Source organism: Puntigrus tetrazona, chromosome 24 (genome assembly GCF_018831695.1).
Source record: "Puntigrus tetrazona isolate hp1 chromosome 24, ASM1883169v1, whole genome shotgun sequence".
Lineage (NCBI taxonomy): Eukaryota > Metazoa > Chordata > Actinopteri > Cypriniformes > Cyprinidae > Puntigrus > Puntigrus tetrazona.
This window is the reverse complement of record NC_056722.1, coordinates 19,539,631-19,556,057: the sequence shown is the minus strand read 5'-3', so window position 1 is coordinate 19,556,057 and position 16,427 is coordinate 19,539,631. Positions and strand designations below refer to the sequence as shown.

The window sequence follows — 16,427 nt, the reverse complement described above, 5'->3', positions numbered from 1 at the left end:
TGCTACATAAAAAAAAAAAAAATTATAGTAACTTGTTATTGGTGACAATAACAAGTTACTATAAAAAATTCAAGTTACTATAAAAAATTCAAACTAAACTTAAAATGTAGTCTAACTGAAAATGTAATAATAAATACAATAATACAAGCTGACTCTAAATATTAATTACAGCTGTAAAGTATATAAATGATACAAAAATAACATTATCTGCACCCCGCTGGGAAACAACACATTTTATTAATTATTTATATAAATGTATCTGCAAACTGGCTTTTTATTTAATGTTTAATGCATTAAGACTGAGAGGCCATTCGAAATCAGTTAAGACCAGGCTGGTTTAGTATGTTTGTTTGTTTTCAGCAAGGAAATTTTCCTGTTTCCATCACATGGATGTTTTTATGGACTTACAGCCGTGTCACGTGGGTCTCAGAATAATTAATTAACGTGTATTATTAAACGTTGGTTTTGCAGGAAGTTATACACAAATTGTAAATACCATAAAAAAAAAACATAAAAAAATGAACCGCTGTTCTGCAACCTAACTTCCCACAGAGGCGTTTCATTCAGGTAACTGGATGAACCAATTACAAAGCACTGAGTTTTTTTTCCGTGTTCTGTTCGGCCAATCGCAGCGCTCGCTGTTGAAATCATGGTCGGTTGTGCGTTCGCTCTTGTGTACGTGCTGTTTAGCGCAACAGTGGCCGTGCGGGAAAACACAAGCTACACACCGTATAATTCAGTGTTATGTTGTAAAATATATATGAAAATAATATGAAAATGAGGTGAATTTTCGGATACGGAAGATGCGGTGAGCTCTACTCGGTGGACGATCCCTGCCATGATCCCAATATAAGGATTTATTTTTTCATAACCAGCCTGGCCTCAGTCGTTTTACATTTTCCCCCACAATGAGACTGTACACATTTCTTCTGAAGGACCATTTGCCAAAGATAGAGTATTATTCAAGGTTTTCACCATCGCCCCTGTCAATAAAACAGTTTCTGGAATTCGGTAAGTACGAGCGCATCCATCAGTGAAGACTGACGGTCACTGACAGCGGCACTTGTTACTTTGATGCAGCACGATTATTTTGTTTGCCTCATCAAAAATAACCGTTTTATCACCCCTCATTGACTAAGTGTACGTTTAATGTTCAGATTGTAAATGCAACAAATCTGGTAAACAAGAACTTTGTCCGTTTGGGACAGAAAACAGGACGTTTCTGTCTTGTTTTTTTGAGGAAATTTGTTTGTTATTTACTTGTTGATGTCATATATTTGTCTGCATATGAACTATTTCATATTATAATGCTGTTAAATGTAACTATATTATAATATGAGCATAAAATAGTTGCCCGTTAATCTAACTGTGTCTCCATCTAAGTACTTTTAATAAGAGGGAGAGGCTTTTTATGTAAATACATTATGAAGTGTGTGATACGAACACTATGTAGGCTACACCTAGGTGAGGTCAAATACAAAAGCTTGTCACAATAAAATGGTTTTTAAGTCTATAGTTTACCCTAAAATGATTATTTCTGCCTTTAAATCACCCAATGTCCTAAGTCATATCGCTGTGGAGTAATATAGATTTAATTAATTTAATTGTATAAAAATGGTCCATGGAACAAAAATACTAATAGCACAGAAAGGACTGTCAGAAGAAAGGCTTATGCAACAAGGCTAATTATGATATTAGTTACAATCTTAAATAAATTATAGTAATAGTTAATCCTGCTTGTGATGTTTCAGCTAAAAAAAACATTGGTGTGGTCTGTAGGCCTGAAGTAAGAGTGAATGTTTACGTCATAATTTAAGTCATTTTTTTATTTGCATCACCCAAAAGTTTCAAAGCAAATTTTCATAAAGGCACAATGTTAATCTTTATAATATTTTACCATTTTTAGTGGCTTATACTTGCATTTGTCAGGTAGCCCGATTTTGTACAATTACACATTTAAGCAGTTTAGATAGGCTATAGTAGTTTAAATTACTTTTTTTGTTTTGTGTTCAGTGCTTTGCAGGTGTCTCAGGTTTCAGGTATGCACGATAAAGCATTTTTCTGCACTTTCCCATCTGTAAACACTAACAGCGCTTTGTGTTTTCCCAGTTGTTTATGTTTCTGGTTGATTTTCAGGTAGGGATAATGCGTGTGAGAAGACGTCTTACATGTTCCTGCGCAAGGAGCTGCCGGTGCGTCTGGCTAACACTATGAGAGAGGTCAATCTGCTGCCCGACAAGCTCCTCAGTCAACCTTCAGTCAAACTGGTGCAGAAATGGTGAGTGTAAATAAGTTTAAAAAAGTAGGACGTCAGATAAGAGTTCCCTGAAGCCTGACCTGTGCCAAATCTCTCCACAGGTACATGCAAAGTTTTTTTGAACTTCTAGAGTTTGAGAATAGGAAACCAGAAGACCCACATGCCCTGAATGAGTGAGTAGGACTCTTTATTTTATGCCGAGCCTTTGAGATGGTCTTATTCTGAAGGCAGTTGCAACGGCATGCTATTATATTTTCACGCGACGTGAATTTAGGCCAAAGTTGAGAACGGAGGAATCAGATAGTGACTGAAAGCTGCTCTGACAGTGGAAAAGAACAAATATGCATGCTGGGTCAGCTAAAACAAAGGAAGAATGAAGAATCCTACTCGCATACCATTTCTACATACAATGGCCTTTATTATTTATACAAAATACTAAAAGTGTCCTGAAACACTGATGAATGTAATCTTTAGTAAACCTCATTACATTTTTCATATCGTAAGTTCAAATGTTGAATTGCCTAAATTCACGTTTAGCATTCTTTTTAAGTGTTTTATTTTTAATTTATTTGGACAAAAATCTATAGAATTTTGTTATTGACTATTATATGGGAAAAATCATCAGCAATCTCAGGTATTTTCAATATTATCAATATTGTTATAATGTTTTTTTAAAAACCCTACTTTATATATATAACTTTTTAAAATGTATTTGTTAATAAACCTTTTTTCCTCCCCTGTCAACGTTTTTCTAGCTTTCTGGAGACTCTTATTGAGATCAGGAATAGACACAATGATGTGGTCCCGACTATGGCCCAGGGCGTAATTGAATATAAAGAGAAGTTTGGTTTCGATCCGTTTGTCAGCTCCAACATCCAGTACTTTTTGGACCGCTTCTACACCAACCGAATCTCTTTTCGCATGCTCATCAACCAGCACAGTATGTCACGCTAAAAAAAGACACCACTTACTGGAACGTAGCTTTTCATAGTTTTATTGCAGTTGCTTTTCTCCTTATTACAGCTCTCCTTTTTGGCAATGACATCAACCCAGCCCATCCAAAACACATTGGCAGTATTGATCCCAGCTGTAATGTTGCTGAGGTGGTGACTGGTAAGTTCCCGAGTTTTTTATTTTTTGTTCTGTCACGTACACTGCCACCGAGACGTTTGGATTTAATTTACTTTTACTTTATTTAAAAGAACATAGTACAAAGTCATAGTAAAGACGATTTTAATGTTTATCATATTAATATTATAACATGTTTCTACTCCAAACTTTTGAATGGTAGTGTAGGAAAACCATCCTTATCTTTTGTTTGGATTTCTGCTCCACTGATTCAGCGTGATGTTTTTTTTCAGATGCATACGAGACCGCCAAGATGGTGTGTGAGCAGTATTATTCAGCTGCCCCTGAACTCAAGATAGAGGAATTCAATGGTAAATGTTGTTCTTATTCTCTCAAAAAACTCAATATATAACATTTGTTTCAAAATTACTTCATCTAATCATGTAAAACCTCCAAGAGTATTAATTTTTTACTTTTTATGTAGCAAAGGCTCCTCAGAAACCCATCCAGGCTGTGTACGTGCCCTCACACTTGTTCCACATGCTGTTTGAATTGTTTAAGGTACGTTTTTAAAAAAAGACAGATGCATATTGAATAAGATACCAACATAAAAGTACCAGCATGGTTTATAACATTTCAGTATTTATCAGCCTCTATCTTTGTATTTTTCCCAAGGCCCTGACGTATTGCTGTAACAGCTTGTGTTTGTGTTTTCAGAACGCCATGCGGGCTACAAATGATCTCCACGAGGGTAGCAAGGAGGGTCTTCCTCTTATAAAAGCAAAAGTGACCCTGGGGAAGGAAGATCTCTCTGTGAAGGTCAGTTTGTTTGCAATTTAGTTTTCTTTGCAAACACTTAACGGATGGCATGCCTTGATCTCAAACACCCTGTGTTGTTCATCATAGATCAGTGACAGGGGAGGGGGTGTGGCTTTACGGAAGATTGACAGGCTGTTCAACTACACCTACTCCACTGCTCCAACACCCAGTCTGGACTCGAAACGAGTGCCATTGGTAAAGTAGTGTGCCTGCAATATTCTTAAAACAAAAACTATGTTCCTGTTACTTAGTGACCCTCATGTGGCTATAAACTGGTGTATGACTTTTTATAAAATGTGTAACACAAAAAGAGATCTTTAGAAGAATGTTAAGACTGCTTTTGTGCTTGTTCAGAAAGGATAGAAAAATAGACTTTACAGTCTTCTACAGCCAAACAATCCCAAATTTAAATAATTTTCTGTTAAACTAAAATAATTTGGTTAAACTCAAAATATCATGAAACCCATGACGTTATTATTATTTAGTCAAAACTGACTTGGCAAAACTAAAATTAATATGATACGGAATAAAAAAAAAAAAAAAAGCTAATTGCCACTTTACCTCACAGTTCTGAGAAGAAAAGTCAGAATTACAAAAAAAGTCAAAACTAAGAGATAAAAAGTCTAAATTACCTTTATTTTTTTTTTGAGTAGCAAAAATGGGCAAATAAAATAAAACTGAAATATGCAATATTATATTTTCAATTGCTAAATCCAATTATAATATAATTAAATATTAGTTTCTAAATACTACTAAAATAATCATTTTTAGAATTAACCTTTTTCTCAAACGTCTTAGTTTGTATTCACTGGAAGAAGTAAAGTCATAACATTTTGGAAGAACATGAGGGTGTTCTTCATAAAGAATAACACAGTTTTAGGGATGAACCTTGAACAACAGTTCTAAATGTAGCATTGTCCTCTGTAACCTGATCTCCACACATCTCTAGGCTGGATTTGGACATGGTTTGCCGATATCCAGACTGTATGCCCGCTACTTTCAAGGTGACCTGAAACTGTACTCGATGGAGGGCGTAGGGACAGATGCAGTCATCTACCTGAAGGTAAAAGCAGCTATCAATTTGCACTTTATTTCATTGTCCCACCGCTGAGTTTTCAGTGACATCCACTTTGTCATCCTCTCTGACCAGGCTCTCTCCAGTGAATCGTTTGAGCGGCTGCCCGTCTTCAACAAATCTGCTTGGCGACACTATCAAGGAGGCCCGGGAGCGGATGACTGGAGCAACCCGAGCAAAGAGCCCCGAGATGCCTCAAAATACAAGGCCAAAAGATAATTGCACTCACCCCATCCGTGTCCCACTGCACCCATTATAGACCTACCATCTTTAGTCTAGCTTCAGTTACTATGGCAACATCACATCGATGCTGAGTGTTCTATACTTGTTAGCATTTCCAGCGCAGAAGAGCTAATGATGTAAGTGTCATTAAGCCTCTGCTTCTTCCTCCTTTGTGCAGCTACAGATGTAAGATACAGAACCTCCTTTTAGTGTCTTCCAGGGCGGTTAGAGGAAAGAGTGAACGTTTGTGGCCGATGTGTCCGAAACTTTGGTTCTTTTTTTCAATTGTGTCACACAGTAGCCTCCCTGTTTCATTTTCTAATAGCCAGAGAAGGACGCCTGGAGTTTGAGAAGATCAAAACAAAGAGCATTTCTTTTACTGCCATTCACAAGCACTTGAGAGAGGGTTTGTACACTGTTTCTGTGGCTACAACTCCTGTTTTCTTGGCAGTGGAATAATGGAAAAATCATTTAAAAAGGCTCTGAAGAAATGAAAACAATTTTGTTAAACTCAGAAGTCAAGGTTATTTTTCACCCTAAAATTGAAAGAAAAATATTAAATTATATTTTGCATAAAGAAAATGAAACTTTATAGTACAATTAGCCTCTTAGTTTTTTGCATTATGACATTTATTTAATAAATGTTAGATTTTAAAAAGTAATTTAATTGGTTATGTATAATTAAGTAACATTTATTGTTCTAAATTAATTATTATATTGCATTATTAAAATAATACACACAATAATATTTTTGTTTTATTTATTTATATATAAAATCGTTTATTTTATTTTTTTATTTGTGAAAATATTTTATAAATATTAATATTTAATTTAATGTATTTTCATTGTTTAAAATGTGTCAATATTTGTAAGTTGAATTCATACAGATTTTAAGTAGAGAAAAAAATGTCCAGACAAGATTATTTTCACTACTGTATTACAGTTATGGGAATTTGAGTGGGAATTCCCATTAAATGTCATAATGCAAATAATTTCAATAGTCTTAAAAAATACATTTCTTTATGCAAAATTGTATTTTTCTTTGAATGTTTTGGGTGAAATGTGAGATGTCTGTGTGTTTGTTAGATACACACAAATGTTTCAGGGGAGCAGAGGAGAATGCTGATAAACTGATATTTCAAAGCATGATGGAATGCACTTTTAAACAAATCAAATACACTTTGTAGTTGCTAATATTTATTTATTTATTTGACCCCCGTTAATTTTAATTTTTTTTCTCCCAAATAGAGCATTTGTGTAGGGCTGTGCTGATTCTGAGCTGGGCCTCAGTGTGAGTAACAGCCGTACATTACTTACATTCACATATAAGTCAGCAATGCTGAGCTTTCTGCCAATGTAAATGAAGATGCATTATTCCTATTATAGCATTAGTGCTATAGTCATTAATTACAGGGTTTTTTTTTTCATTATATAAAGGAGATACAGCTTTTCTAACATTATAGCCCCTGCATGGTGACATAGAGTTAATAGAAAGATATTCGCTTGGAGACTTTGTTTAAACAAAAAAAATTGTTTAGATTTTTTCAGTAACATTTGATTAAGAGAAAATGCTTAGATATAAACTCATAGAAGCAACTTGGCTGACTTTTGAGTCTGAGATTTAGCTTAATATTTATTTTTATTATACCACTACTACTTCTCAGACATTCCTTTTGATGGAGTTTTGATGGATGTTTTCCAGAGGACCTCATCTTAAAATAATTCTTGACACAGATACTGTTTTGGGACTGTTTGACTGCAATGATTCTAAGAAGAGAGGTTGTTAGATGAAATGTGGAACAGCTCATTTGGTTTAAAGGAAACAATGTTAAACTACAAACTTAACTTTGCCCAGACTAGTTAGTTTCTGTTACACCGTGACCTATTTAAAAAACAGACAAAACAAAAAAAAAAACGCCCTGTCATAGTTTCACTCAATGATTCTTTTGTACGCACAAGCCTATTATTTGAACGTTTGCTTTTTTTGAAACTCCTTAAGATGAACATTTGTTTAGTAGTTTGTGTTTTTACTTCAACACTCCAGGATGAATTTCATGAAACCTGTCAAGAACATGTCTAAATCATATTTCATATATATTTTGCGTAAGAATAAATGAAACGATGTTTCACAGCACTGAAATATCGAGGAATAAGATGTATTTTATTCTCATATTGTCAGTAAAAAAATCTAAATGGCGTAGAGAATGTTGAATTTTTCTTTAAGTAATTTTTATTTTGAGATGCTGAAATATGATCTTGTACATTTTCACGTTCATGAGATTCATCCATCTAAATTCTGCAGGCATGCTGTTTTGTGTGTGTTTTTTAATACAGACTGATTGTATATTTATCAGCTAACGTTCTGTTACTGTTCCACAAGTTAGAATCTTTCCATAGAAAAGCGTCTCCATCTGTCTTAATGCTGGTTTGTGTTGTGTTGGGGGTCTCGTGACGCCTCAAGGGAACATTTTGATGACATATATATATATAGTATCTTTCGGTTTCTCATGTTATTGAAGTGTAGATTTCAGTATTTATTTTAAAATATTTGTAATATGGTTTATTAGTTTTTACGTTCAGTTAAGTCGATGAAGAATGCACTTTGATGCCTTGAACTCCAAGCGTTCAGAAGAGCAGACTGAAGTATGCAAGCATTTTCCTGTGAAAACAAGCCTTCATGGCCTCGTGTGTCATTGTCAAGCTCAAGTAGTCGTTGATTTTGCCAGTATACTCTCATTTTTTGCATGTATACGGTGTGTTAATGTTCAGCACATTAGAAGAAACTGTTAACCTACAGTGAAACTCTTACCTGATACTTAAGTGTTGTCATGCGACCATCTTATAGCTGCAAAATGGGAATTTTTGTGAGTCTATTAGTGTTTTTTTTCCTTTTGTTATGACAAAAACACCACTGCTTAAAGAAAAACGCTATTCCAAACATACAAAATGTGTTAGATGATTTTGTGCTATGCTGACACTGACACACAAATCATCATAATGAATATCGATCTATTGACATTCCATCTGAAGTACATACAAAAGAAGAACAATAAAGATATCTTCCTGTACTACCATGAATATGTGCATGTGAATTTGTACTGAATCTCGCAGGTGAGTATTGTTTTGTTTCTCAGTTTATTAATTATTTACATTTTAAGCAAGTTTTAATGTAAAGAAAACAACGTACAAACAAAAAGACAGTTTTTACAGAGTGCGGGATATGTAAATCGACGTGGCTCTGGCATATAATGACATACCTAGACAAGACAAGAGGACATACGTGATGTAGGACTGGCAGATTGAGCAGCAAAGATTTTAAGGAATAGTTCACATCAAAAAAAATGAAACTTTGCTAAGTATTTATTCACCCGCAGATCCAAAATGTAGATTTGTTTGTTTCTTTATTGCAAAAGATCTGGTGAAATTGAGCATTGCATCGCTTTCTCACCAATGGGTCACCTGCAGTAAATGGGTGCCGTCAGAACGAGAGTCTAAACAGCTGATAAGAAACATAATATCAGCTGGACTCTCATTCTGACGGCACCCATTCACTGCAGAGGATTCACTGGTAAACAAGTAATGTGATGCTAAATTCTTGAAATCTAATGGAGCAAAATCACTTGCAATGCAATTTATTTTTATTTTTTTTGGCGGGGTGAACTATTCCTTAAATGTAATATCCTCTAATTTGCTTGAATTTAGTCTCTTAGTTCGAGTTCATTTTATTACCTTTTATCTAAAAGGCACTAAACCTTTTGGACGTATTATTCTTAAGACATTAAATCTGACATTTCTTGATTGTGTCATATATATTTGCAAACAATAGCTTGAGGTTAAGGATGCGGTACCACACAGGATAATGACTATTAATGACTATTAATGAGAAACACATGCACGGACAGCTCAGTGAATGCTAGCGGATACACATTCATGAGGTGGATCAGACATCGTTTTTTGAGAACAATAAACATGGATTGATGTACATACAGTATGATACAGTAGGACAGTCCCAATGTTCCAGTCAGACCTGAGCAATAGACTACAGAATCAGTCTTCATCCTTTAAACTTTAGGCGAATTCACTTGAAGTCATGCCGCTTCCGTGTCTATTTAACAAACCACATTTTTTATTGGCCACTTTTGCGTTATTACCAAATTTGTGGGTTGCACCGATACCAGTACTTTTGGTTTTTTTTTCTTGTTATGACCAATAATTGATAAATGTCAGATATTAAAATTAAATATTAAAACGAATCACAAAATGATAATGTATGTTATGAAAATTATTTTGGAATTTGGTAAAAATATTATTATTAAATTACAAGTGGTTTTAAAGATGATAATCATATTGTAATTGTAAAAATACGTAAACTAAACAATTGAACAAGCATAAACACTATTAATAATTATTATACCGATATTGCTCATTCCTGTTGATGTTCTTTTTTCTTATTATTTGATTTCGGTGCTGAAAAAACGAATAGTATGTGCAAAGAAAAAAGACTTTTAACAGTGGCCGCAATTGATTTAGTGAATCCCCTTCCTCTCAGGATCTGTTCAGGGCTGCGATGGCTTTCAAACGTTTGCTGTAATACCAGCATAACTAAACAGGACCTCAACAACCCTGTGCTGTGTACAGTACTTAATATTTTCCCATAAGGGTAGTCGACCTGTCATCGCTGCTAATGTGTGTGTGTTTGTTGGTAAAGTGCAGTCTATTATGTGTGTGATGGTTTATTCCTCACTTCTCGTCCTCGTCGCCCTCGCTCATGCTGCTGATGGAGGCCGAGGCACCCTTCGGGGACGAGGGCGGTGAGGTTCGGGGCATGGCCCAGCGGGATGGAGGTGACGGAGAGCGGGATGGGGAAAAGTCCCTTGGCGGGCTGCTGCTGGGTGAGCAGCGTGGAGAAAACGCCTGGATCATTCGTCCACTACGTTCTTGAAACATTTGCTTCTGGAAAAATGAAAAGGGCACATTCTAACGTTGGTCAGTTTTTACACAGACTACATGCCTTTTCTTTTTGTATACATATATACTCTCTACCCCTATATCCTTGCTTACCCATGTCCCATCTGGACCAAAGAGCTCCAGGAAGTTCCCAATGAACTCTCGTGATTTTTCTTCCCACTTCTGGATAAGATCATGGCTCTTTTCTTCCACTCTATACACAAAGTGCTTGGACTTCTCTTCTACCGTCCGCACCTTCTCTTTCATCCTGTCCACCTGATTCTGCAGTCGATACTTCTTTTCCTGTTTAAAAACAGCGTGTTTAAAAAAACTGTTATTTTATTTACAGGTGCAACATTAATGTTGTTGGTCTGTGTTTTTTAATCTAGCAATTTATAACTACATTGAGTTCAGTGTAAACTACATTTACAAAATTAAGCTTGTACTTACAGTGACTTAAATACATCAGCTCTACGACGAGCATGTGTTGTTTCTGAATTAAAATATACTTATATCTTTGTTCAGGTAAAAAATAAAATATTTGTATTAATTAATTTTTAGTTTTTTATAAATAATTGTAGGGTAAAATATGCTTTATTTTTTTATTTTTATTTTTTTTTAGAGGCAAGTGTTATTTTAATATAATTTATTATTATATGTTTTGTACAGACAACTAGTTAAAATAAGTTAAAAATAAGTTTTTATATTTTATGTTTTTGTCATTTTTATTAGTTTTTTTATTAAATGTCTACATTTATTACATTTTAATTTGAGCTATTTCAGTCGTTTCATTAGAAATGTTGCACTGACAAATAGCTAAAATAAGTAACTATTAAAATAAATAACTAGCTAATATTTTGTTAATTCAGTTAATGTTTATTTTACTTCAAGTAATAATTTTTATAGTTCCAGTTTTAGTTCTATTAATCGATCTATGTGAACAATAAATGTAATATATAAAAAGAAAATGAAAATGAGTCCAACATTTAAGTAAATTAATATTATATCATGCCTCCATGCATCCAGCCCTGCACGCCAGAATCTGTCAGAAAATACCTGCTTGTCTAGCTTACATCTGAGGATCCTTAGTTCCTTCATTTACTTACATTAATATAACTGACGTTCAGTTCTTTAGCGGTGTAGCCCCTCTGCAAGTTGCGTCTGGCGTACACGTCATAGTCTCTCACTATCCGGGTGATGAGGTCAGACGTTGAGATCCCTTCTGTCCTTTTAGTGGGCACAAACATACCTGAGACACTCACACATGTTAGATCTGGCCTGAAACACAAACACACACATGCTCTTAAGCGAAAGCCACTTTTCTTTACCTGCCTCCTTAATATGCTTGTACACGTCCTCAGATCCAGCAGAGGAGTATGGGATGTCGTCATGTGCCACAAAGTCGATCTAGAGAATTCAAACCACAGGGTTACCCGCAGGGAATTATGGGAATGGCATCGAGCTCAGATGTCACCAAATAACTGACCTTGTGTTTTTCTAAAAACTCTTGGGTCAGTGTCCAGGGCGCATCGCGTAAAACCTCATCCACGTAGCGGCAGTGTCTCAGTGCCTCATAGCGCTCGTCTTCTGTCATGACAGTGAAGCCCTTGTATTTGTGAGTGAGTTCATCACTGCAGACTTAACACACACACACACATATGTTTATCAGTTAGCATTCAGCATCTACAAGTACATTGTAAAGTCTGGATCAGTGAATTAAACGTGTCTGTACCTCCAACTATAAGGTAGGCGTTAGGGAACAGATTCTTAGCCTGCATCAGGGCACGAGCGTGACCAGAATGAAAAAGATCGAAGATGCCATCTGCATAGATTCGCACCGGCCGGTCCACTGAGAAAGGAAAAATTCATGACACTTTTAGAAAACGTAAACTTTATAATGTTGAAAGGTTCGGGTTCAGTTGTTTTTATTGTTTTGAAAGACGTTCATACTTTTTTTTACGGCAAGGGCACTTGCTCAGGAAACTGATCAAATGTTATTTAGAATGTTACAAAAGATTCTATTTCAAATAAACGCTTTTTCTTCCGTTTTCACAAAATATTAAGAAACACTACTGTCAAAACTGATGATAATAAATCAGCATGTTAGAACGATTTCTGAAGGATCACTGAAGACTAGAGTAATGATGCTGAAAAATACAGTTTTGCCATAACAGGCATAAGTTATGTATTAAAATTAGTACTGTCAAACAATTGCATTCAAAATGATTATTTTTTGTTTATATAACGTGTGTATTGTGTATACTTATAATGTCTATATAAAAGCACAAACATTACATGTATTCACGTGTATATATTTATAATTATATCACACATAAATATATTTAATATATAAACGTAACATGCAGTTATATATACATAACAAATTTTACACAGTACTCAGTATTTCAATCGATGGACAGCACTATTTCAAGTATATTAATATTACAGTATAAATATTACTAAAGAATATAATATACAGTTGTTTTAAATTGTAAGTAATATTTCACAATAATACAATTGTTACTTTTTTTCTTAAAAATTCTTAACACTTTTAGTCAAAATTCTGGCCAGAATAGAGCAACAGATATGAATAAAGTGAATAAGTGAAAGTTGCCAGCACCATTATATTTCACCTTCCCTTTTTCCCCTCATAGTTTTACATTCACAAACTTAAAGTAGTCTATTTTTAAGTCCTTGAAGGACATCAAAAACCATTCAACCTTTCTCCTTTTGTCTCTTCTCCAGAGCTCAGTAATCATTGGCCAGCAGAACTCTGGTATGCGAGAGCTTTGTGAGCAGAGACTGTGAGAAACTGGGCCACAGAATGAACAGGGAATCCCTGAATCTGGTCTCGCCGGGTCCGATCCCAACGGTGGACTATCCTACAAGCACTGCGTACGCCTCTGTCGATGATACGGGATCAGTTTAAGTAGCTTAACTCAACACTGTTTGATGGGATTTATGAAATGGGTCCAAAAGATTAAAATGAACTCTTTTTTTTTTTTTTTTTTTTACCAGAAAAGTACTTGCATGTGTTGAATATTTTACACGCATGCAAAGTCAGTTTATTGTGTGTTTTAGTCGCTCTTTAATAAATCAACTATCAAAATGTTGTATCTGGTTTGGTTTGATCCTGTTTATTATATTGTGGTTATTTACTATATTACGAACAATTTTTTTTAAGGTTAGGTTTAAGTTAATGTTTAAGAGTTTCTGAGCGTCTGCAACTTCATGTAACAAGCGTCTTGTTTTTTTGGGGGGTTGTAGCCTAACAGGAATTGCCTTATTATGAAGGTAATATTTTAACATGGTGTTCTGTTATATAAAAACTGAACAGAGGAAGTAGAGACTGACCAGGTGTTCCGAGTCGAGCTTGCTCTATCGTCAGCTTCTCGTGTGGAGCCCGACACTCACAACTCGTCTCCGGGGTAAATATGGCTGGCTCTATAAGAGTCTGCGGAGAAAAGGTAGAAGAATGCATTGATTTGAGAGAAACGATGAGAAACAGACATTGCAGCTTCCCAAATAAAATACTGTTTAAACAAGCCTAGATCCTGCTGACATGATATCCTATTTACCCTTCTCAAAAATGTTTTCCTTTTTGTACAAATAGAGGTTATTATCTGAAGTATTGATTTCAAGACGATCTGTGTAACAGCCTCTTTACGGCGGATATTGATTTGTCCAGTAGAGGGTTTTCTAATGTCTTGACTTGAGACAAATCTTTCGTCCACGGTAGCGCGGGGCGGGAGGTAGACACAGACATATGTAACATGGATATTTCAATCTATTGAAACCTCTTTGTGGCTTATAACAAACAGAGAACAATAGGTCTACAGACACTGTGACAGCACATAATAATAAATTAGCATATCAATGTATAGCAGGGATATTTTATTTTTTGTGAATTGTTCAGTTTACAAGTGCAGAGACACTATTCACATTCTATTATATGGGTGAGAATGAGGATTTGTAATAAGAATATACCATATATATTTAAATGTTTACTTTTTAGTGCTCTCAAACGATTATTAGTGATTAACTGCATTCTCAATAAAAGGTTTTGTTTCCATAATGTATGTACGTGTAGTGTGTTTATTATGTATTCACACACACACATACAGAATATATTTTGAGAATATTTACATTTATATATACATTTATAAGATGACATTTTTCTTAAATATATGCATGTATATGCTTGTATTTATATATACATAATAAATATATACAGTATACACATATGTAAAAAATACCTTATTTTGGATGTGATTAATCATTTGACAGCACTACTTTTATCACTTGAGCCAAAATCTATTTTCTTAATAGAATTAAAAGAGTTAAGTGTTAAATATGTACAAATATATATACAACAAAAATAAAAAAGATAATACAATTATCAAATAAAATTTTGCCTTTATTGTGCTCAAAATTTTAATTTGTTATCATTGACTCATGTTGTCCAAATCTGTATGATTAACTTAACTTAAAAAGAAGATATTTAGAAGAAAGTAAGCCAAAAGTTGATGGCAACCATTGACTTTCACAATATGAAAAAAGATATTACGGAAACCGACATTTTGGATTATTAGCATTATTCAAAATATCTTTGTTTGTGTTCAGCAGAACAAATAAACTCATACAGTTTGGAACAACATGAGGGTGAGTAAATGATTTTTGGGAGGAACTGTCCCTTTAAAACCTTACAGTTGCTTAAGTCACCCTTGTGGCATCTTCATAATGTGAGAACTACTGTTCTGTTTTAGTAAACATGTGGGCGGAGGCACCAGATGCAGTTTAAATGCATTCTGGACCAAACACATAACAGAAATGTTAAAAAATAATTTCTCTGTTAACCTTCCAGTGACCTTTGGGACATAAGTGACCATCTGTGAGACCATCTTCGCAAACAGACCCAGCTGGCACATGTGCATTTACATATCCAATGCAAATGCAATTGTGTGATATCTGATTACTCATTGGAGGAAATATCTCCACTGAGCGATGCATGATTCATTCCCATAGCAACGGAGACAGTGTTTCGAAAGGATGCTGGGGACCTTTCCCAGAATTCTGTACAAGGTGAGAAGGAGGAGCAACATCACAGAAAGGCAACCTGCTGATAAACGCAATCTGGATGGTGTCTGTAACATTAGCTCAGCACCACCCCACAAAAAAGCGCTGGCTCTTGCACTTAAAAAGAACATCTGGTGGACGCAGAGGATTAAAAGCAGCATTATGAATAAGCACGCCAGACACTCTGTACAAAAATCAGCTCACTTTCACAAGCTCAACGTCACTCGGGCAGCAGCGCAGACAGCCAAAAACCACATAAACACAGACTGAAAACAAAGAGAAAGTGATCCTCGGTGGTTCACAGATACCTTCGACGACAACAAAACATATATCTCACCGTTCGTGGCAGCGGACAGGTATGTTCCAGCTCCTCCATGATTTCTGGAGGGTCCAAACCAAACAGGATGTGACTCCACCTGTACCTGACTCAGCATCAGTCTGGAGATGCTTTTCTAGCCGTTAGCCGAGCCGCGGTCAGGGATGCTCTACTCCAGCCTGGCTCTAGATCCCGCCCACTCGCTCTTCTCTTCCTCCTCGACTCCCCTCGCTGCCTATAGAAAAGCGTTTGGCTCCTCCCTGTGCCCACACACACACACACACACACACACACCAGACCTCAGAGAAGGCACAACAACAACAAGGAAGAGAGCCTGTTGATGAGGGCAATGGCAAGTCAGGGGAGGACCAATAAGCAGGCATGCTCCCCTGTCTCATTTACATACCAGAGCGTGATTGGCTGAGCAGGCTATAGCACCATCACTGTGAACCCGCTGCTGAGCATCTCTGATTGTTTTTCAGCTTCCTTCATCATCGTGGTGCATCACAAAGGCTTCCTGAAAGAGATGACAATACCGTTTTTAAGATTGGACAAACATTTAGATATGACAATAGGGTATAAACTAAGGCAGTTTCTATTAACAAGAGCTTTTCAGTATGTTTTAACCTTACTATGGTTTGTGTTGA

The 16,427-nt window shown here is 35.6% G+C and overlaps 2 protein-coding genes across 4 annotated transcripts; one reads left to right on the top strand and one right to left on the bottom strand.

The window, feature by feature from the left end:
* The first annotated feature begins 649 nt into the window (after positions 1-649).
* Positions 650-8,521, top strand: pdk3a (pyruvate dehydrogenase kinase, isozyme 3a). 2 transcript variants are annotated; one of them, XM_043226523.1, is made up of 12 exons: positions 875-1,011; positions 2,014-2,039; positions 2,137-2,278; positions 2,359-2,430; positions 3,013-3,197; positions 3,281-3,370; positions 3,619-3,696; positions 3,810-3,886; positions 4,043-4,144; positions 4,232-4,339; positions 5,094-5,207; positions 5,295-8,521. In XM_043226523.1, exons 3-12 carry the CDS (start codon positions 2,169-2,171, stop codon positions 5,436-5,438), a joined length of 1,080 nt encoding a protein of 359 aa, XP_043082458.1. In that variant the 5' UTR covers positions 875-1,011; positions 2,014-2,039; positions 2,137-2,168; the 3' UTR covers positions 5,439-8,521. The 2 variants fall into 2 exon arrangements, with proteins under 2 accessions (XP_043082457.1, XP_043082458.1); XM_043226522.1 differs by lacking the exon at positions 2,014-2,039 and having other exon boundaries at positions 650-1,011.
* A 36-nt stretch (positions 8,522-8,557) lies between these two features.
* Positions 8,558-16,080, bottom strand: pcyt1ba (phosphate cytidylyltransferase 1B, choline a). Of its 2 annotated transcripts, none has more exons than XM_043226525.1 (8): positions 15,802-16,080; positions 13,743-13,842; positions 12,121-12,237; positions 11,875-12,026; positions 11,717-11,795; positions 11,495-11,610; positions 10,503-10,691; positions 8,558-10,394 (listed from the first exon to the last, which is right to left on the bottom strand). In XM_043226525.1, exons 1-8 carry the CDS (start codon positions 15,838-15,840, stop codon positions 10,182-10,184), a joined length of 1,005 nt encoding a protein of 334 aa, XP_043082460.1. In that variant the 5' UTR covers positions 15,841-16,080; the 3' UTR covers positions 8,558-10,181. The 2 variants fall into 2 exon arrangements, with proteins under 2 accessions (XP_043082460.1, XP_043082459.1); XM_043226524.1 differs by having other exon boundaries at positions 11,495-11,637; positions 15,802-16,079.
* Between the last annotated feature and the right edge of the window lie 347 nt (positions 16,081-16,427).